Genomic DNA, 21,631 nt, shown 5'->3' with positions numbered 1-21,631 from the left:
AAAATCACCCTCCAGTCATAGTTACGCACACAAAGAGCTTGATTGAAAGGAAGTGATTTGCATCACCTCTGTTTTTTTTCTTCTTTTTTTCCGAGGGGATGGGTGCTGACCTTAAAGTCTGAGTTTCAGGGTCAGATAGTCCACTAAAGTCTCTCTGCGTCTGGCCCGTGCGTATACGTGCGCCTTGGCCGCCTTACATCAAAATAACGACCCAGTTAACTCGTTTGGAGGAGTGGTTGTAAGCGTTTGAAGTATCATAATGAGCTATTGCATCACCACCCACAGACTTTACACAATTTTTTTTTTTTAGTCAGGAGAAGGCAGTTGGTGAGAATTTGTGGCCGGTCATGTCGCTCATTTGTCATTTTATTGCCCGCAATAAACGAAGGGAGATCAGAAAGAAGAGGAGCGTGCTGGCAGGGGATCGCTGTGAAAACAAAAACGAATCCCTTTGAAGGTTCACTTCCGATCGATCAGATTGATTGGCATGGAAACAGCAGCGTGTTTTGTCTCACCTTTTCATGTCGGGGTAGTAAAAAAAAGTTAAAGCTCCACCTCGCTTCTAACACGCCGTGCCGACTGTGTGCTGCTGCTTCAACCTAAGCCCCGCCCCTTTCCTCCAGTGATCTCAGCAGGAGTGCGTGTGTATGTGTGAATGAACAAGCGCCGCCCATTTTACTATGACTTGATGACGAACATGGACGATTATTAAAGCGATACACACGTGTCAGGAAACAGACGTGACAGTGGAAAGAAAGCTGTTGGCTCAACAGCAACGGTTGAGTCATTAAAACCTCAGTAAGAAGGGCAAATTATTAGAGCTTTTTACCCAATCCCACCCACAGCACTCTCCTTTTTCTCCATAAGTAACCCTGATACAAATGTAACTAGTTCACTATGATTTTTTTCCTTTGTACATGTGCCTGGCATTGAAAATGGGTCAGTAGGCTGGCTCGAAGTGATTACTCAGCTACTCCTGCCAGTTAACACTGTCTGTGTCAGATGGTGGGTGCTGCGCATCAACCATTTTTTTGTCACCCGTTACACAAAACGAATATAATGAAGTTACAAGTTTTTCAGAGTGAAACTGTTGAGGTCAGTGATCGAATGTGGCAGCGAAACATCTGTGTGACACCACAACGTTGAAACCATTCCAGTAAAAGGGTGTAGTTTCTCTTTCAGAGAGCAACGCAGAACGAGAGAGGTGGAGTAAAAAGTAAAAGAGGAGTTGAGAGAGGGGTTTGTGTGTGTTTTCAGAACAACGTCTGCTCTGCCGATGATCAGTTTGTCAAACACACCCCGACAGTTCAGCCGATTAAATCTGGACTTGCTCCATGTGCTGTGTTTAAAGGAAGGCATCCTGTTCACCTCAACTGACCCCACCCACACCCTCTATGTAATAAACACGATGACATCACATATGGGGGGGGGTGTTGCACAGAGCTAATTTTCAGTGCATGAGCTGATCGCCTGTCCATGCAGCGTTTTTAAAACGTGCACGCTGATAAGGATTTACTGACTGAAGGAAGAAGGGCTTTAAGACTTTGCTGGGGGAGCAGCTGGAGGCAATATCTTAGTCAGGCAAGTGTGGAATTCCACTATGCCTTCAGAGACAGACTGCTGGGGATCAAGGTCTGCCAAAATTGGCAGCGGGGGCCCAAAAACAACAACCATATTGTCTTCTGTAGGGTCCAGCATATGGTAAAAGTTATTATGCATGTCTGTCGGGTATGAAAAAGGGGTGAAATCAATTTGGTGAAAAGAGTCAGATAAAATATGAGCTTTAAATGAGGCAAAATTACAATAATTGGCAGTAAAACAAGCAAGAAAACTGGAATAGACACAACTGAACTTTCTAAATGCATATGCCAGCGGCACTTTATGGACGATAATTGGCTTTTTAGCTTTTGAAATATGGCATCATAGAAGTGTGTGTGGATGAATTCATTATCCCTGCTACTTCTTTCTCATTAGTTTCTACAAACCAGCAGGGCTCCGGTATGTCACCGGCCACACACAAACCATGGACATCAATTGTTTGCTGTACTGGACATTTATATTACGCTGTGATGTGATCTGAGGGAAAAATAGATCCTCTGTGTAATACATTTCGCAATCTGAAGGAGTGAACTGAAATTTATTTATTTAGTTATTTTTTTTTTTTGCATGAGCAGGCAGGGATTCAAATGCACCACGCTAATGTGAAACACTTTTACGTTAGTTTTTAGCATTTGCAAAGTTGAAAGCTTTTCTACAGGAGAAAGGGGTGTTCCTGTTCTACTACTATTTTAAAGCCAGTGAGAGTGAGGAGAAAGTTTTCCCTCTGAGTTCAGTTTCTGTTATCTCTGGCCCTTTGCCATCAGCGATGATGCCACAGTGGAAGGGCTGTGTTTGAACCTACAGTGTGTGTGTGTGTGTGTATGTGACTCATAGCTAAAGTTAAACAGGCTCTCACAACTTGGAAAGAATTTTCTTCCTTCCTTTGGTACCTCGCCTCACCTCCTGTGACTGCATTTACCCACGCTGGGAGAATAGCTGATAAGTCAGCCGGTGAGTAGGGAGAGATTCATGAAGGGGAAAAAACCCTACAAGATCAGCAGCTGAGGTATTTGGAGAATCTATAAACAGGCCTCGGATGTTCTCTGGTCTAAACGAACAAACGTCATAACAAAGCTGCTCTGCCTGTGTCACGGTTGTTCTGATAAAGTCAAAATGATCGTAATTACACCCACTGTAAAAACAACGGCGTGCTGACCATCTGCACACATGCTGTCATTATCTCTGATTAGCTGCAACTCTCTCTCTCTCTCACACACACACACACACACACACACACACACACACGTCGGGTATTCATGTCTTGCTGGGACATCTAATTGACATCATGCCACTTACTCTAACCATAACTCTGGCACTAAAACCACATTTTGAGTCTCAAAAATGCCTTCAAACTCGTGGGGACTGGGATTTTGGTCCGCATAAGGATATGGCTACACATGCACACACACACATGTTGCTAAGTGTTATTCACACACACAGACTGCCAGTGAAACATAATGTGAGTCCAGTGAGGAAGAGGATGGTGATGGTGTGAGGTCAAGTCTGCCTTGTGTTTCAGGAAACATGTTGATTAGTAAAGCCCTCTCATAAACCCCGTCTCTCTATGTCAGACTCGCCAGCTTACTTCAATGACTGTTGGTTAAGACGCGACCAGTTCCCCTGGTAACTGTTGCCAAGGAAGCTGTCTCTAGTCTTGTTTGGTGTATTTCTGAGCGTCTGTGTGTTTGAGTGTGTCAGCCCTGGATGTGGACTAGACGTACCTGGAGAATGGGGGAGGGGGATTTTTAGACTATTTTCACACGTGCAGTTGTGTTTGTCCAGAGCTTTTCTTACACTGGTTATAGAAAAGCCTCACTCAACAGAAGCAGAAAGAAAAGTTGGGGGACTTCTGAGGTTGCTCATGTGCGAGAATCGAGCCGCCGTCGCTTCTAAGATTTCGGCTTTGTCCTTCAGAGGTGTTGAGTCATCCCTCTTTTTTTTTGGTGTTTCTTGTTTTTTTTCCGATTCTCCGCTGACATGCACAGAAGTCTGTAGTTTCCTCTGAAACTCTAGAGTTTCTGTGAAAAAGAAGCCGAAAAGCACAAGTGACACAGACGCCCGTTCTCCCATCATCTGTTTGTCACTCACTTTTACCAGAAGCCTGGAGCGCGATCAGGCTTTTCACTTGAGCAGCAGATCAGAGTAAAGTCAGTTATGTCGCTTGTTTTTGTTGAAGTGGCTGGTGTGAGTCATGAGTTGGACACACGTGCCGTCGCACAGGATGACTGTGCGTCTGAGGTGTATTTTTAGGAACCTGCAGTGGTGAGCTGACCCTGCTTATTTCACATCTGCTCGTATTAGTCACATAAGAAAGTCATTTATTGCACACACTCTAAAACGCTCCGAGTTATCTTTTTAACAGGAAGCCTCATAGTTTTTAAAAAGAATCAAAACCCTTCCCCAAAGCTCGATTTTACTCCCTCACACATTTGTACACACGCCCCCTCAGGGAGGCCCACTTCCTGTGGTTGTGACGACAGTTTCCTCTCCCCTTAGAGCTCTCTTCCTCTTCTCTTTAAACGTCACTTACACACAAGTGCAACTGGTCTCTTTTGTATGATTTGTGTACCACTGTAACCCAGTCGTAAGTTGTCAGTCACAGGATGTCACAGGAAAATAAAAGGACCTCTTGTTTTCTTCCTTCCTTTCTTTTCTTTTTTTTTCCACCTACACACTCCGGTTGCAATTTGTGCTTCTTTTTTCACCAAGAGATAAAAACGTAGTCTAACTGTAATCATCTCTCATCTCCTGAATGAGGTCAAGGCGGTTGTCAAGACCACCAAAATTAATGGAAAAAGTAGCGTTGAGGAGCCGAACAACAAACTGACAGGCTGACCACTGACAGCCAGAACGAGATAATGATTCGTTTGTGGTTGCTGCTAACCTGATGATTGTCCCTGTTGTTTTCTAAATGTTTAAATTGGAAGCAACTTCAAGCCAACACAGTTTAAATATGAAGACTTTGCCTCCACAGATGCTCCTACTGCCTCTCTGTCACGGCCTCAATGTCGAGCAGATGTGTGGGAGTACGCACGGAAGAAAGCAAATGTGAGCTTTACCTGAATTGTTAAACCCCCTTGCTCTGCACAGGCTTAAGTGAATGAGGGAGTGGGTTATGGGTCAGCTCAGCATAGTGTTTTCTCAGTCCAGAGTTGTGTGTGTGTGTGTGTGTGTTGTTGTTGTGAACACTCCGCCACAAAGGTCAGTTCCTTCTGGTTTTCTGCAGAAACCGTTTGCTTTGCCGTGTCCTCAGCTGAACTGCACTGCCTTGTGTGCGCTGGCTGGCACATCGTCTTCTAATTCTGTGTGTGTGTAAAGATGCAGACGTGATAAAGTTAGCCCACATCATCATCATCTTGGAACAGCATGCACTGACGTTAGTGCAAGCACAAACAAATAAATACAGTACATGTAGACACAGGGAGCCTGGCAACGGGGCGGGGGAGGACGGATGCAGGGGCTACGTGTGTGTGTGTGTGTGAGAGAGAGAGAAATGCATGGTGTTTCCTCCAGAACACGATCTCTATCTGGGACTGATTATGTAATGGCCAAGTGGAGTAAAGCTGCAGGAGGAAGGAACAAGAAGAGAGAGAAGGCCATGCATGGCCTTGCCGCCATGCTTGATGGGAGACTGACTGCTGCCAGAGCTCTTTTCTAACTCGTTTTCTTTCTATTATCTGCCACTTCTCCCAGTTTTATCTGGTCATTTCTTATCAGAATGGCTCTGCAGTGAATTTACTCAGACAGTAAAATGCTCCCCAGCTGCCTGCTTTTACCTCGTCAAGCCCTCGTCCTTGGTCATTGCTCATATTCCCGTTCCAGCAGCCTTGTGTGCTTTCCTCGGACAAACAAGTAAACAAGTAGACTCTAAAGTGTCACACAGATGAATATTTTCGCAGTGGACGTGGTTATTGGCGTCTTTTTTTCGTTTTTTTCTCACAGCCTCACCGCGTTTGTCTGAGGCAGAGGCATAAAGGGATGACTGTGAATAAATGGCATGCTATGGCACAGAGACGGAGCTCGTGTAACGATTTAATTTAAACTGTTCCCCTCAGCGCTCATTGGCAAGGGGAAGCCTGTGCACAGCCACAAGCATGTGACTTTGGGCTGTGCCATGAAATTGCTTTGCTTGTCGGATCCCACAGAGAAACGTTTCATTAACTGTCTGACTTTTTGGGTGTAATGGTTGTCTGACGGCCGACGGCACAGAGTTGTTCTGTTCCCACGCGACCCCTGGGCTGCTGTTTCGGGGACGTTAACTAACTTTCCTACGATAACCAGGGTGTTGACAGGAACACCTCTTTGATGGTCGGGGGTGGGGGGGGATTCCACTTCCACAAGATGTACTCTGGAGGGGATTTTTGATTGAACAATAAATTATGTCATGATAGTTTTATCAGCTGCGTATGACAGATGCAGATGTTCTCAAAGTGCTTTCACTTCTTTTACCGTAGATACCGCAGTAGTTTTTGTTTGCTGTGGTTAGAGCAAAATAAAATTGAAAGCAAGTAGCAATCACACTAACACCTGCAGCGCTTGAAGGTTTAAATTTAAACTTCTCAAAGTACTTCCTGTCTTTCTTTGAGTTCTTCGGCAGCAGTACGTTCCATTTGGGTGAAACAGTTATGGATTAATCAGTCTGAATATTTTCATAGAATTTTCCTCATCATTTCTCCTGAAGTTGCGGTTTACTAGTTTGATCATTCTCTCGGCCACGAAACCCCCTACCGAACATCTCATCGGCACATCCTGCTTATTTGTCTAAACATGCACTCACGTACTGATTACCCGAGCGTCACGCTTCTAAGGAAGCAGAAATGACATCACACGGTCAGAGAAATTCCCACTGTTGTTACTTCTGCAGTGGTGCAGAAACGCCCCCGGTCACCTGACTGTAAGTGGTGTCCCGGAGGGGCGGAGTTTCAGGCCCAGCGGTTTGGGGTAAGCCGTCTTCCAGGCGAGCTGAGTCATCGGGGGTTCCCCAAAAAATAACCTGTGTAATGCTCACGCTCACTCTCACTGCTTCTCCTCTCCTACACCATACTCTTACCCATAGGTGCTATAACCACATTTCATCGCTTTGGTATAATCTGATAGAACCCGAGCTGCTCTTGAACAAGTTTCTACCGCCTGTGTGTACGATCTCATTACAGAGTACTGAGTTTCTAACACTATGCTGCTGAGTAGCAATGTGATAGCCAGGGTAGATGGCTATTTGGTCACACACACACCCTCTATAAAAGTAGTAATTACAACCTGGCCACCGTGTCCCCATTTGCTCTCAAAAGAAGTCACAGATGAGCTCTAGCTGTATTTTTGTTTGTCTTTCTTCTAATTTAAACCTTTCTACTTTCACCACAATGCAGTTTTACTACATTTTGCCAGTGCTATGTTTTCCATGTGATGGTTGACTGAGTTTATGGGCTTTTGCTGTTAGAGTTAGACGGGCCTCTTACTTGCCAGCACGAGTGAATGTGAGTTCTTCACTCCCATTTTATCACTCTGCCATGCATCACCTGAAGGGTGAGGATGATGTAGGTGGAGATGATGCACTGAAGCAAAAGAGAGAAGCGGTGGGGTAAAGAGCTTCTCAGTCGATGCTGAGAGAACCTTGACTTAGTCTCGTGCTTTGAGACCGAGACGCTAACTCAGAGTGTTGTTTACCCTGGTCGTGTTGTTGTTGTTGTTGTTGTTTTTCTCCCTGACAAGCTGACATTTTTCCCTTCTCTGTATTTCAGGATTGAGGAGACCCCGGAAGAAATGATTGGCAGCTGAAGCTGAGACTTAACACAACTGTGAATCAATAACTCGGTGCTACTCTAAAGGTGCGCACAGCGTGAGTGTTTGTATCACTTTCCTTTAAAGCACGTCGAGTGCAGTCCTGACAGTTAACGCCGGCCTATCTTCACATAGCAGCGGCGTCTGGCAGATCGTGATCCCTCGCCCCTTGAGGGTGGTGTTCATGTGTCAGTGAACAGCAACCCTCCTCGTGAGCTGAAAGTGTACAGTGTTTGAAGTATCCTCTGCTGGGCTTTATATAGAGCCCGTGATCCAGTGTTAGTGGGAGGAAAAAAAGGAAGGGAAGATGAACTGGTGGGAGGAAGTACTGCGTACGGCTAGAGCTAATTCTGGAAAAACTAGTGGAACAGTGCTATGCTGAGCAAGGCAAATGAATCATAACCCTTGTGTGCATGTCTGTTGCTCTCCCACTGATCCACTGATGAATTATGCAGCACATTTCAGTCATGGCACTGCAGTTTATAAAACACCTCTGTACTTATGTTAGGCCCGAAATATCCACCTTAAATGTAATATTTACATATATGTCTTATATTACATTGATATTACATTGAATATAATGATGAAGATGAATCTGGGTATTGTTCTTGAAAGATTAACCTTTTAATCTCGTGTTAAATGGATGACAGAATGGTGGTTTTTAACTACTTAACATGTTACGCGTAGATATTTAGTTAGCCTAGTTTCTAACGGCGGCCATGAACGTGCGGGTTTAAACCTCCCTCTCAGGTTTTGTCTCTGGTCTCTTTTGTTGTCAGTATTGAATCTCTGTTCTTTGAAACACACACTTCTTCTTTTCATCCCGACACCTTCGGTCTTTTGTGCCGTGTGTGTCCGGTGTTTCTGAAAGCAGGGAGGGGGAGAGAGCGTTATCTCTCAGCTTCTTTCATGTGTTTTCCCCTCAACCATCTCCTTTGTGTCATTTGTGTGTTTGTGGGAAGGTGCGTGGGCGTTTTCGTGGCACCATTCCCACTCTGCACTCCACCTCCCTCCCTCCATCCCTTCCCTCTTCTCCTTAATCTATCCTTCCCATCCTGTTCAGACCGTCTGTTGCCGCTGCCCCCCCTCTTCCTCTTCATCACGCCTGCCGTAATGAGATTAAACCTTAGTGTATCCACTGGGCACACGCACACTTTATGTATACACACACACACACAACGCTGCAGTACACACACAATCATCCACTTAAAAGAGAGCACACTATTCTCTCTCTCATGCACTAAAACAGCACAGGCCTGCCATCACTGTGCAGCTTGCACACTTGGACCGCTTCCACTTGCGTCGCGTCCAACATCACACAGTTGGCGTGAGACCAAAGCCTCTCACTCTTAGTCTTTCCCTCTGTCTCTGGCTATCAGGAGGCTCATGGTAAGGATTACAGTAACCCCAGGTCTGTCCTCAGAGGTGAGCTCCCTGCTGAGCCATCTGGGCTTCAGAAATAATCAGATTCCACACTGACTAGTTTACTGCTGCCTCCTACAGGCTGAGTTATGCATAGCAGCCGTCATCAGACAAGTTATAAATGTAACTTTCTTCAGGAAATGTTCTTGACAGAAGCAGAGGAGATGCTGGCAAGCTGTCCATCTCTCTCATTCACTTACTTCCAAACACACACACCAGCTTGCCCACACAATAAAATAAAAGACCTGATGGGTTTTTCTGTTTTTAAAGTCTCTGACTCCCCTCTTATAATGATTCTCTTGGTCTTCTCTTTCTGCAGGCAGTTGGCTTTTAGGCTCCCGGTGCTGAAGATAGACCTCCACATATTCTCAGTGTTGGAGTGAGGCCCTCTCTGAGCTGCAGTGGAGGGCTTCACAGATACAGCTAGTCTGGTAAGTACTTTTGTTTATGCAGCAAGGAATTTGATGGATCTGTCACAAATCTGCCACGAGAACTAAAAACGATGACGTTTTTTTAATGAAAATTAAAACATATTGACTGGACCAGTTATTTGTAAAATCTGCATCATAAAGCACGGCAGCTGCTCCTCGTCCAAAGATGTTTTTCTGTTTTCTCTCTATGAGCGTATCTGTGTGTTAATTGTGTGACTGTACAACTAAACATGCAGGCTGGATGCATCACCCAATAGAGCAGTTTGGCGGGCGAGGCACACGGGATTCCTTCCCTCTGGACGAACTCAACCGGGGGCCATGGCCTCCCGTGGGCGGCCGCGCCTGGCAGCCACCTGCCAGGTATGTAGTCATGACAACACAACACCATATTTTTTGCAAAACCTCTTTGGTTGCATTGATTCATCAGGTTAATCCTGCTGGTAGAGTTCAAGTTAAAGGCGATCAACAACTTTGTATCCCGTCTCTGCTCCTCATCAGGTGTTCACCTACAATGAACCAACACCAGCTACTTCCCCATCTACCTCCTGGACCTATGGGTGGATTAAACCATCACAGCAAATATTTCAGTAATGGGTAAGTAATGGAACAAAGACATGGGTGGCACAGCTACTTTTAAAATGCAATAGAGTTAGAGAAAGCTACAAGAGGAGTTAAAATTTTGATGTCATTCAGATGTTTTTAATCATTTGTGTGTTTTATACTCCAGGCCGATGCGAGGAAGCGAGAAGCTCGATCTCCCACAGCCAATGTTACCACCTCTGCAGAGGGAGCAGCAGAGACCTCCCCACCATCTTCATCCTCCACCTCATCACAGAGCGTGGGAAATTAGCCAGCTATATGATTCCCACCTTCCTCCTCGAGGACATCCGGTCATGCCCCTGCCCAATGACCTCTCGCTCCGTCTCCATAATGGAGGCTACGCGGGCAGCGGCGGACCTCCACCTAACCCCCATTTCCCCTCCAGGGGGCCAAACCAAATGCTGAAAGTGAGAACAGTGTTGCAGTGTTATTCTATGTCAGCCTTTTGCACTGAGCTTAAATAATTCTCTGCTGATGAACAATAAATCACTCTAAACACTTTCTTTTGTTGGTTTTCTGTCTATTTTAGTTTGGGGGTCCTCAGGAGCAGAATGTTCCCCGGGGTCCACCTTTGCTGGGAGATGACATGTGGGCTCAGGTGCACCAGGTAGGAACTCTCTAATTGGTTAGGATCATGTTTCATCATCGACAAAAACACCCAGCACTCCCTGTTCAGACCAATAAAACACCAATTCCACTCAAAGTCACTTTTCCCTCCCAGATTTTGCTCTGAATATTTTGATAAAGGGATTCTTTGGACTGACACTGCAACAGTCTTCATCTGCAGCAACTAAGATCTTTTTCTGTGCACAGCAGAGGCCATACCCAGGAAAGATGCAAGGAGGTCAGCTGAAGCGACCAGGCCCTCCACTGGGTGAACACTCTGTTATCCAACACACGCCTTCACCATCGCTGCATACGCCCTCACAGCCTGCAGCAGAGGAGTGTCCCAGCCCCAGCAAAAGGAAAAAGAGTTCAGATCAGGTATTGGACAGTCACAAATATTAAAATCAGCCTCAGTGTCAATTTGTAACCTCAGTTCTTTTTTCCCCCGCCTCAGATCTTTGAGTAGTAAAATATTGTAATGTGCTTTCCCCTGTACAGGTATCTCACCCTGGGCTGCAACGTTTCTCTGGAGCTGGCCAATCTTTGCCACAGCAGCAGTCGTCTGCTCAGCACCACCCTCCAAAGCCCGCCTTCTGGAACCCCATTCACAAGGACAGCAGTGTTCCCTGGCAGCCACAAACCTCAGAGCGCAAGAACCCACAATCACAGTTCCAGGTCTGAGCAGGAACAAAATCTCTGCGCTGTCTACTTTTTTTTTTTTTTTTTTTTTTTTTAACCCATCTTGGTAAACTTGGTTTGGCCTGACCACTGCTTTATTTAAAGCAGTGGTCAGGCCCTTTGTATATTATTCTCATTGTCCTGTTTTTCTTTTTCTTCTTCTCTTGTTTTGTGGCTCAACAGGAAAACAACAAACAAGGTATGAGCAGCTACACCCAGAAGTCCTCTCCTGCATCTTTGGCCCCTTCCAACCTCTCTCCTTTACCCAACTCCCCTCCAGGAAGCTACAACCAGGGATGTGCTCCTAAGCTTCAGAAAGACAAGTTACAACCTCAGGCTGTAAACCATCGGTCCCCTCACTCCTCCTACCCTAGTCCCGGCTCCAAACCGGAGAGAGCTCCACCATGCCAAGCTAAAGAGACTCGTGGTCCTCAGATGCAGAGAGGCCCTCTCATTGGGGGCCAAGGTGGCAGCCAAGCTACCTCTCACACAGCATCAACTCCAACCAGGGGAGACAGAGATCATCACCGACATGCCCAGTCGTCACCAGCAAACGTTTCTGCGACTGGCAGCAACAACAGCAGCAGCAGTGTGCCTTACAGCCACTTCCAGCCTCATCCAGGGCTGGTCCACCAGGGTCCTCCTCCTCCACCGCCTCAAGCCAGCAGCACCTCAGTACCTCAGCAACAGCAAAGCGGTCCACATGAGGCCTGGAGATATCAGAGCACGCCCAGCAATCACTCCCTGGTGAGTTCAAGTTATATGCTGCAAGAATGAGTTCCTTTAATAAAGGGCAGCACAACACAGGCACTTCAGCTGTTAACACAGTTGTTTTTTGATCACTATTATATTAAGTGACTGAAAAATTCTTTGTCTTCAGGAGTCGGGCAGCTACAGGCCTCCAGGGCTGCTACCTCAGTGCCAGCAGAGCCACAATCAGGTCGTGGATAGTCGGCATCCAGGTTCCTCCCGGCATCAACATCACGTCAGCCCTCCCCTGCCACCTACTCGAACACCTGTCATCACAACCAACCCTCCTATGTCTCAGACCCCCTACTCTGTCAGCCGCCATAGCAACAGCAGCGGCTCTAATAGAGTTGCTATGGCTGCTTCCTCCGCAGTGGCCACATCTCCCCCTGCTGGCTGCTCTGTGAACAATGACAGTACTAGTAACCGCTGGCAAGGAGGAAGGGAGCCAGCCCCACAAACCCCTACCAGTGCCGTCACTAACTCCAAATCTCACAGGGATGCTCTGCAGCAGCCAGGCAATCATCGAGGCCCAGCTCCCACCGCAAACCAGTCTCACCAACACGGAGCTACCAAGTCCCAGCATATGAAGGGGAAGATGGCGTACTATGCTCAGGCTCAACTGGAAAAACCTCCATTTTCCTCCTCATCTTCTCTGTTCTCCTCAGGGCAAAACAGGGCAGGGGACAGTGTGATTACAAGCACAGTTTCAAGTCCGCTTTCCAACTCTCCAACTTACTGCCCAGTTTCTCACTCCACCGTCAGCTCTGCGCCTCAACCATCCAGCCCAGCCCTCCCCTCCAAACAGATGTTCTCTCATCCGCGAACTCCAACCTCTGTCCCTCAGTCCATTGAAGAGGCTCTCGACAAACTCGATGCTGAGCTAGAGGGACACATGCAAGCTGAGGAAAGAAGGAAGCTAGAGAGAGAGGAGCAAGAAAGAAAAAGAAGAGAAGAAGAGAGAGAAAAGAGGGAATGGGAAATGAGACAAAAACAGAAAGAGGAGAGGAAGAGGCTAGAGCTGGAAAAGAAGGAAGAGGAGAGGAAAAGAGAGCTGGAGAAGCAGGAGGAGGAGAACAGGAGAAGAGAACAAGAGAGGCAGGAGAGAAAGAAAGAAGAGGAGCGACGGAGAATAGAAGTGGAGCGACTGGAGAAAGAGAGGAAGAAGAGAGAGTGGGAGAAGCAAGAAGAGGAGAGGAAAAGGAGAGAATGGGAGAAGGAAAGGAAGAGGAGAGAGTGGGAGAAGCAAGAAGAGGAAAGGAAAAGGAGAGAGTGGGAGAAGCAAGAAGAGGAAAGGAAAAGGAGAGAGTGGGAGAAGCAAGAAGAGGAAAGGAAAAGGAGAGAGTGGGAGAAGCAGCAGGAAGAGGAGAAAAGGAGGAGGGAAGCAGAAAGGCACGAGCAGGAGAGAAGGAAAAGACAGCTGGAATGGGAGGAGGAAGAAAAGAAAAAACAAAAAGAGCTAGTGAGGAAAGAGGAAGAGAAAAAAAGGATGGAGAGAAACAGAGACGACAAACTGTGCGGCGCAAAAGGAAAAGAGCAGGCTGCTATCGAAAATCTAGAAAGGCTACTCTGTGAAAACACCTCCACGGTGCCCCCACCTCCTCCCCTCTCTTCTGTCACTGCATCTCCTTCAGGTCCATCTCCACCCAGTGCTCAGGCTTCTCCTCCATACCCCTGGCTAAGCCGTGGCGGTGTACTCCCCTGCCAATCAGGCCAGACACCCGCCGTTGCCGCTATTGCCGCTCATGTCGAAAGGCTGCGGCCTCCTCCTCTTACACCTCAGACAGACTATGCCAGAGAAAAGCAAAGGCAGAGGGAGATGTGGAGTAACAATGGCGGAATGACATTCAGTCCTTCTTCAACAAACAATACCTCAGGGATGAACCAGCCGGTGTACCCCAACAAGCCCCCGGCGATGCAAACTGCACCCAGCCAATCCAAAGACCCAGCCAGGGAGAGAGACAGCAGCCAACACTCTCTCCCCACGGTGGCACTAAGAGAGCCGCCGAAACTGTATCACGCCTTTTCTAGAGAAAACCTCCCACCTCTGTCCTCCACCTCCACCGGGGGAATCCTCAACAAGCAGCTGACCAGAGGTGGTTTGGAAATCGCTGACTCTGACAGCGCTCAGTTTGAGGAGGAGTCCTCTGAGTCCACGCTGCTTCCCGATGGTCTGGCTAACATTATGGCCATGCTGGACGAATCCATCAAAAAGGAAGAGGAGATGTATAACAGTGAAAAGAATGGGCCCACGGGTCTCATTGGCACCTTTTCTCCCAGTGCTGAGCCCAACAAGAACTATCTTTGCGCCCCAGACTTGGTTCCGGCCACCAAACATCAGCCCAGTCATGAAGACCGATCCAACGCCAGTCCTCCTGTGCTCAGCCGCCAAGGCTCTCTGGCATCACCTTGCAGCCGAACATCTTCTTTCAACGAGGACGACGAGGACTATCTTAAACCTTCTCCAAATAATCCTAAACAGCCCGTGGACATGCCAGTGGGAATAGGGAACACCAATTACCGTCACAGTGACTTGGCTAAACTTTATGGTCTCCCTGAACAGATTAAAAGTGACGCTGATGAGGACGAAGATGAAGAGGATTCCGAGGCCCCATCTTGTTCTCCGCCACCCCAAAGACCCCACCTTCATCAGACGGGTGTTAATAGCATGTTCAAGTCTCTAGCAACTGTCCTAGAGAGCCAGAAGTATGCCTACCGTGGCGGGCCTTTTGGGAGACCTCCTCCATCAGCTCTGGTTGGGGTCAAGTATTCCTCTTCGCTGTCACTGGGCCCTGATATCTGCTGCCAGCAGCAAAGCAGTTCTCCCACATCAGATTCAACAAACCCACCATTCAGTCCTGCTCTCCCACCCATGAAGTCCTCTCCTCGTTCTCTACTGGAAGATAAGAAGCTGAAATTAGAGGACTCGGATGTCTGGACAGATGAAGGGGACTCAGAGGAAAGCTTCACCTTTATTAAAAAGAAAAGCATTCCTACGATAAAGCCTATCAGGGTGATGAAGGAGGAGCAAGAGTTGACAACCATCTCTGAATCTTCTTTGGCAGAGTTGGGCAAGAGCTGTGAGGTCATGCTTAGCCGACAGTCACTCCATTACAAGAGCTCCTACAAAAAACATGACAGCCAAGGTCAAATGGGGAACAGACACAAACCCGAGAAAGTAAGGGAACACAGAGAGAAAGGCAGAAGCAGAGACAGACAGAGGGACAAAGAAAAGAAGAGAAAGCACGGTCATAGCAGCAGCAGAAAGCATGAAGATAGAAAAGAAAAGAAAAAGCATAGAGACAAGAAAGAGTCTTCTTCATCCACCCATTCCAGTTCCAGCCACAAGCGGCACAAAGATGGCAAGAGCCATAAAGAGAAAGATCGCAGAATCCTAAGTGATCTCAATCTCCAGAGAAGGGAGGGCTCAGAGAAAACCTTTGGTCTCTATGAAACTGAAAAAAGGAAATGCAAGGAAGAATCCAGTACCAGCTCCACAAGCGAAGGCGAGCGTAGAGAATGGACGGGAGAAAGATCTTCTGAGCACAAAAAAGGCGAATCTGGGTCTTCGTTAGGTTCTACGGATTTAATGAAATTGAAGGCGTTGTCAGATGGACCACCAAAAGAGCTCAAGATTCGGCTGATCAAAGTGGAGAGCGGCGACAGGGAGACGTTCATTGCCTCAGAGGTGGAGGAAAAAAGGATTCCGCTGAAGGACATCAGCATCAAGAACACTGCAAGTGAGATTATCCGATCCTGCAAGTAAGTGCAAATTAAAAATTGATTTCATGCAATGTCTCACAAGTATTCCAACAGTTTTGGAATGAACTGTTAGAGAAATGATTGGTGCCTTCATGTTTGCATCTGTCAACCTTTGCCTTTTTTCCTGTTGTAGGGCAGCCAGACTCAAAGGGAAGTTTAAAGAATCCTACTTACTGCCAGCCTTCTCTGTGAAACCCATCATAAGCAAAGAGGAACCAATTCCCAGGGAGAAACTCTACCCTCCTACACCCAGCATCTATGTACGTCACTATGTTTCTAACACAAACCTATTGAACACAAATTCTGTGGTGGCCAAAGACTTCACATGGGTTTTCCCAACATACAAAACAGCAACAGGAAACTCAGGAATTTCAGTGTTTTATCACTTAAATATAAATTGTTTAAAACAACACGAAGAGATCTATAGACAACACACCAACAATACTCACGCTACTGAGCGATACCTGTGATTTAATTATGCATAAAAAGAGATTTTGTAACGCGGTAATGTTCTTCTTTGCAGTTGGAAAGCAAGAGGGACGCCTTCTCCCCTGTCCTCCTGCAGTTCTGTACTGACGCCAAGAATCCTGTTACTGTCATCCGAGGACTAGCTGGATCTTTGCGACTCAGTAAGTTTACAGTGGCTTATGCGTAAACAAATATAATGAAACAACATGCAAGTAGACTCTCCCAAATTTTATGAAGAAGAGAAACAGGATTTGGAAAACTTGTACCTAATTTTCCCATTACCTTTTCAGACCTTGGGCTCTTTTCAACAAAATCCCTGGTGGAAGCCAATGCAGATCAGATGGTGGAGGTGAGGACTCAAGTGCAGCAACCTGCCGACGAGAACTGGGACCCTAGTGGCACGGGCCAGACGTGGCCCTGCGAGAGCAGCCGCTCCCACACCACCATCGCCAAGTACGCCCAGTACCAGGCCTCCAGCTTCCAGGAGTCTCTCCAGGTATTTTTTGATCCAGTGCTATTTACAGAAATTAAGATTGTTAGCTTTATATAGTAATCCTAAAGATTAAAATAGGTGGTGGAGCAAAAAATAAGTCCATGTCAGTGTGGATATAGAACACGTTTTCTCTGTGACCATAACCAATATATGCTAATTACAGCCCTGGATATAATTGAATGTAAGCATAAAATATAACATTAATAAAGCAGTGGCTTTAGCCAGGCCCAGTTCAAACTTCAGTTCCAATAACTGTGGAAGCATCTAAAAGAGATGCAACAGTGTTGAAACTAATTCTTTCATTTTGAGCAGAAGTTGAAGGAGCTCATATTCTTTCTTTTTTTCCTGAGCTGTTAAGAGCAGGTTTGAAACAACAGCTTGGAATATGATCCCAGAAAGGTTTAACAATACAGCAAGAGTTAACTTGTCTTGTCTTTTCAGGAGGAGAAAGGCAGTGATGAAGAGGAGGATGAAGACGATGAGAAGAAGCCACCCAGCAGTTCTGAGACTCCCAACAAAGACAGCTCTAAAGAAACTTGCAAGTAAGTGTACTTTTCTATAAAACGTTTAACCCAGCTTTTTTGGAGGCACATCAGGGTTTTGTCATTTGTACTAAAGCTTCAATATCTTCTTCAGTGGTGAGCAGAAACCAGTTGGGAAAATCATTAAATTTGGCACCAACATTGATCTCTCTGATCCCAAGAGGTGAGTAGCCTAAAACAACTCTTTGTGTCTTTGTGCAGCTAATAATTGCACATTACCTAAGAGGACGGCATTAAAATCTTTTGTCTCTCTGCTCAGGTGGAAGCCTCAGCTTCAGGAGCTGCAGAAGCTTCCAGCATTTATGCGCGTGTCATCCAGCGGAAACATGCTGACCCATGTCGGACACACCATCTTAGGCATGAACAGCGTCCAGCTCTACATGAAGGTCCCAGGGAGCCGAACACCAGGTAAAGGAAACTATAGGCAACACAGGTTACTATCTAAATGAAGGTGTGATGGAGCTTCAATCACTATTAGCAAAAACATACAATGTTGTGTGTGCTTATTTGACAGGTCACCAGGAGAACAACAACTTTTGTTCAGTGAACATCAATATTGGCCCCGGAGACTGCGAGTGGTTCTGTGTCCATGACAACTACTGGCAGGCCATCAGTGACTTCTGTGAGAAGTGAGTAGCTGCAGAGTAACAGTGGATGTGCAGGAGTGTTGTGGTGAGGCTGGTTTACAACAGTTGGACACCTTCTACATGTCTGCCTTTAATGTTCTCAGGCACGGAGTGGACTACCTGACAGGGTCCTGGTGGCCAGTACTGGAGGACCTCTACAACGCCAACATCCCAGTCTACCGCTTCATCCAGCGGCCTGGAGACTTGGTGTGGATAAATGCTGGTACTGTTCACTGGGTTCAGGCTGTGGGCTGGTGCAACAATATTGCCTGGAATGTTGGACCCTTGAATGGTAAGAAGGGCACCATCTAGTGGCCAAATGCATATTCATTCAACTTTTTTTTTTTTAAGGTAGCATTTCTTGTATTTTTCAATATTGTTTCATGTATATTTACAGGCTACCAGTATCAGCTGGCGCTCGAGAGGTTTGAGTGGAACGAAGTGAAGAAGGTGAAGTCCATTGTCCCCATGATTCATGTGTCCTGGAATGTGGCCCGCACTCTGAAGATCACTGACCCAGACACCTACAAGATGATCAAGTGAGTACAGCTGGTTTTTATCACTTACACACCAGAGTTTAGGCACTTGGTAGGTAAATCCACAGCAGCACAAACTAAAAATCTGTTTTAGTGAAAGCAGAAAATATTGCAATGATTTTAAAGTAGCAATCCACAGAAAAACTGCCCGTGAATATTGATATTGATTGCAAATGTGGGTCTCTGCCTTCCTGTCAGACACTGCCTGATGCAGTCCATGAAGCACATCCAGATCCTGCGTGACCAGCTGGTGGCTGAAGGCAAAAAGATTTCCTATCAGAGTCGAGTCAAAGACGAGCCTGCCTACTACTGCAACGAGTGTGATGTGAGTAACCGTCGGCCACCAAATAAAGTTCTCTTTTCTGCTAACACAAACTTAAACAGACTTTCGTTGCTTTGTGGCTTCGGTAGTTATCTTCATCTTCATCATCTACAGACCTTTTTTAGGGGTGTTAGAGCGAGTTTGTTAGGGCACATAGAATGGCAACTGAGTCTACTGTCTTATCTTTACCAGTAAGCTTACAAGCTAGGAAAAATAAGACTTTTTAGTATCATCAAACTCTGAAGCTGTAGATTTGAAAGATGGCTCCTGAAGTTTCTACCAGACGACTCATCAACTCATCAAAGTTTGACCCCTCTGCTGTTCTTTCCTGTCGCAGGTGGAGGTGTTCAATTTGTTGTTTGTGACGAGTGAGAACAACAGCAGGAAGTCGTACGTGGTTCACTGCGAGGACTGCGCACGACACCGCAACCCGAGCCTGACCAACGTAGTTGTGCTGGAGCAGTACCGCATAGAGGAGCTCATGAACGTATACGATTCCTTCACCCTGGTGAGATTTGACTTTTTAGTGCGTAATCGCAGTTCTTTCATGAAATAACTCGATCAAAGACTTTGACTTTTTAAATTTGTCAGTAATAGATCTATTTTTAATCTTTGTTTCTACGTCTCGTCTTTCCAGGCCTCCTCCTCCCGATGACAGAGCTCCCCACGTACATCTCCTCAGCCATAAACCAAAACTCCTGCGAGGCAGGACAAAGACAGTTTCACTTTGGTTTTCAACTTACCCATTCATTATTATTTAGCATGATTCTTGCGACTACTGCTACTACATGCCGAATAGCCAGTTGAATACGTTTACTCCTTACTTGTTTACAAAGAGAAAAAAAACCAAGCCGCCAATAAGATACCAGTTTACTCTCAGATGGTGCTTTCAACGAGAACCCCTGGACTCTGTGGTGGTTAACGGGGGCAGTTGGTGCTGTCATTGAACAAACTGTGGAGGGAAGCTGATGGTTTCAACGGCGTGTTTCTGTCAGTACCGGAAAGAACTCTTCTCTTCTCTTGAATATTGAAATTTGTACATGCTGTTTTGAAATTTCTCGTGGGGTGCTGTCTTTTTAAAAATAATTTATTGTTGTTTTGTTTTTTTTCTAAACTAGATCCGCCTAGATATATACCACATTGGCCTTGTATTTAGAAAAGAGAAAATGGAAAAATACTAATAATAGAGTTATGAACATTTTTCTAAAAGCATTAAGAATTTAAAAATTGTTTGGAATGCTTCAAAAGATACGGGTTATAGCAACTTTGGTTGTTTTTTGCGGGGGGTTGGGGGAGGGGCTCTTGTGTTTTTTTTAAACTTTACTTTTTTAAAAAGTTTGAATGTGTTGTAAATTTTGTTTCTATGAGTTCTAGCTTTTGTTTTCTCTGGAGATTAATATTCAGTTGTCACAGGTTGTCAGGTCTTGTTCATTTCTTCACTCTGTGTATGACCTCTCTCTTTAAAAAAAAAAAGAAAAAGTCATTGTCCTCTGGTGTGTGTTTTGTTTGTTCCAATATGCAGACTTCGTATTTCCTGAACTTTTTTTTTTGGCATTGTACATTTAATTTAAAATGTTTCCTCTATTTATTGGATATTGGCGTTCTCCCTTTTCTGATAGGGTTGTACAATTTTGCTATGTTTTATTCCCTTTGTTTTATGGTGACTGTTTGCTCTGTAAGAACTAAAACATGGAGGCTGTGTCCGACGGAGTGGAGGCTACTGTTTCTCTGGTGCTCGCCTCTCGCCTCCTGTCTTTTCTCTCATGATATATATTAAATTATATCTTTATCTTTAATATAACACCACCTTTCCTGTAGACAATAGGCACACTGCTCACGTAGAGAAGATGACTAATGGAATGCTGTGTTTGTACGCTTATTAAAAAAGGAACAGAATGACTTTTTTTCCAAAGTGTTTTTGAGAAATGGTAATTTTTTTTAATATGTAGGGGGCTTTTAGATGAGATTTTAATGATTTTATGATATCTGTTGAATATGCTAACGGGATAGATGGTGCTAAATGTTCTCTCTGAACAATTTTTCTTTTTTTTGTCTTCTTAAAATGAGAATTCTATTTTTCCTGTTGCAATATTATCTTACACTTTCCTTCTCTTTGTGGTCATTTGTTTATAACTGCACTGTTTAGAGAATCCACACAGACATACTTGCAGACATACACACCAAACTGAGCCAGACATGTCTTAAACACTTGTGAATTTGTGACATTACTATGACTATTAATAAACGCTTTTTGATAAATTCAGACTGAGCGCAATTTGTCTGAATTTGTTCACCTGTCATCTGACACCAGCGTCTTTCCTACACGCTCGAGACGCATTTCATAAAACTTGATGTAGAAGTGGAGAATGGTCAAAGGATGAACCCACTCATTTAGGTTCAGATGTGCTTTCTGCAATCCAAAATTAATCCATATACAATCAGTATAAATGATAAGTTGCTTTGACAGCACAGCGTTAAGAGTTGGTCCAAAACAGACGAGATGTTCAACTGCTCCTGTCTAATACACTTTTCCAAAAAATTAAAAGAAACAATTTTTAATTAAACTTTTGGGATATTGAGGGGCGACAATGAGACAACCCTCATTTGGCTAGTGTCAGTGTCACCACTGGTCGCATGAGGTGATATCTGGACCCTACAGAGGTTGCACAGGTTCAATGCATCCAGGATGGTACATCAATGCGTGCCATTACAAGAAAGTTTGCTGTGTCTCACAGCACCATCTAAAGAGCATGTAGGAGACTCCAGGAGGCAGGTAGTTACTCTAGCAGAGCTGGACGGGGCTATAGAAGGTCTTTAACGCATCAGCAGAACTGGTATCTGCTCCTTTGTGCAAGGAGGAACAGGATGAGCACTGCAAAGAAGTACATAACGCCAACAGGCCACTGGTGTAAATGTCTATGACCAAACAATCAAAAACAGACTTCATGAGAGTGGCCTGAGGCTCTGACAAATATGTAAGACTGCTTTCTTCCATTTGTGCAACATCTCTAAAGTTAGAAA

General features: G+C 45.4%; 1 protein-coding gene across 8 annotated transcripts in view; it reads left to right on the top strand.

Moving 5' to 3' along the window:
• The window catches only part of kdm6ba (lysine (K)-specific demethylase 6B, a), a 105,195-nt gene extending 84,320 nt beyond the window's left edge, over positions 1 to 20,875 (top strand). For 4 of the 8 annotated variants that reach the window (XM_084924494.1, XM_084924495.1, XM_084924498.1 and 1 more), the window contains 22 exons: positions 7,338 to 7,424; positions 9,119 to 9,230; positions 9,467 to 9,590; positions 9,729 to 9,824; positions 9,958 to 10,237; positions 10,360 to 10,437; positions 10,644 to 10,814; positions 10,935 to 11,111; positions 11,298 to 11,861; positions 11,995 to 15,623; positions 15,757 to 15,883; positions 16,147 to 16,252; positions 16,382 to 16,587; positions 17,026 to 17,126; positions 17,221 to 17,289; positions 17,386 to 17,534; positions 17,641 to 17,755; positions 17,857 to 18,044; positions 18,150 to 18,291; positions 18,487 to 18,613; positions 18,948 to 19,118; positions 19,248 to 20,875. In XM_084924494.1, the coding sequence (XP_084780620.1) occupies positions 9,472 to 9,590; positions 9,729 to 9,824; positions 9,958 to 10,237; positions 10,360 to 10,437; positions 10,644 to 10,814; positions 10,935 to 11,111; positions 11,298 to 11,861; positions 11,995 to 15,623; positions 15,757 to 15,883; positions 16,147 to 16,252; positions 16,382 to 16,587; positions 17,026 to 17,126; positions 17,221 to 17,289; positions 17,386 to 17,534; positions 17,641 to 17,755; positions 17,857 to 18,044; positions 18,150 to 18,291; positions 18,487 to 18,613; positions 18,948 to 19,118; positions 19,248 to 19,265 (6,633 nt within the window). In that variant the 5' untranslated portion in view covers positions 7,338 to 7,424; positions 9,119 to 9,230; positions 9,467 to 9,471 and the 3' untranslated portion in view covers positions 19,266 to 20,875. Of the gene's footprint in view, positions 1 to 7,337; positions 7,436 to 9,118; positions 9,231 to 9,466; positions 9,591 to 9,728; positions 9,825 to 9,957; positions 10,238 to 10,359; positions 10,438 to 10,643; positions 10,815 to 10,934; positions 11,112 to 11,297; positions 11,862 to 11,994; positions 15,624 to 15,756; positions 15,884 to 16,146; positions 16,253 to 16,381; positions 16,588 to 17,025; positions 17,127 to 17,220; positions 17,290 to 17,385; positions 17,535 to 17,640; positions 17,756 to 17,856; positions 18,045 to 18,149; positions 18,292 to 18,486; positions 18,614 to 18,947; positions 19,119 to 19,247 lie in introns of all 8 variants that reach the window. The other 4 variants (XM_084924496.1, XM_084924499.1, XM_084924501.1 and 1 more) reach the window with 3 other exon arrangements.
• Positions 20,876 to 21,631: the final 756 nt, after the last annotated feature.

The sequence above is a fragment of the Perissodus microlepis genome, chromosome 3, assembly GCF_051167445.1.
Source record: "Perissodus microlepis isolate ML-2025 ecotype Zambia chromosome 3, ASM5116744v1, whole genome shotgun sequence".
NCBI lineage: Eukaryota > Metazoa > Chordata > Actinopteri > Cichliformes > Cichlidae > Perissodus > Perissodus microlepis.
This window is presented reverse-complemented; position numbering and strand designations above follow the sequence as displayed.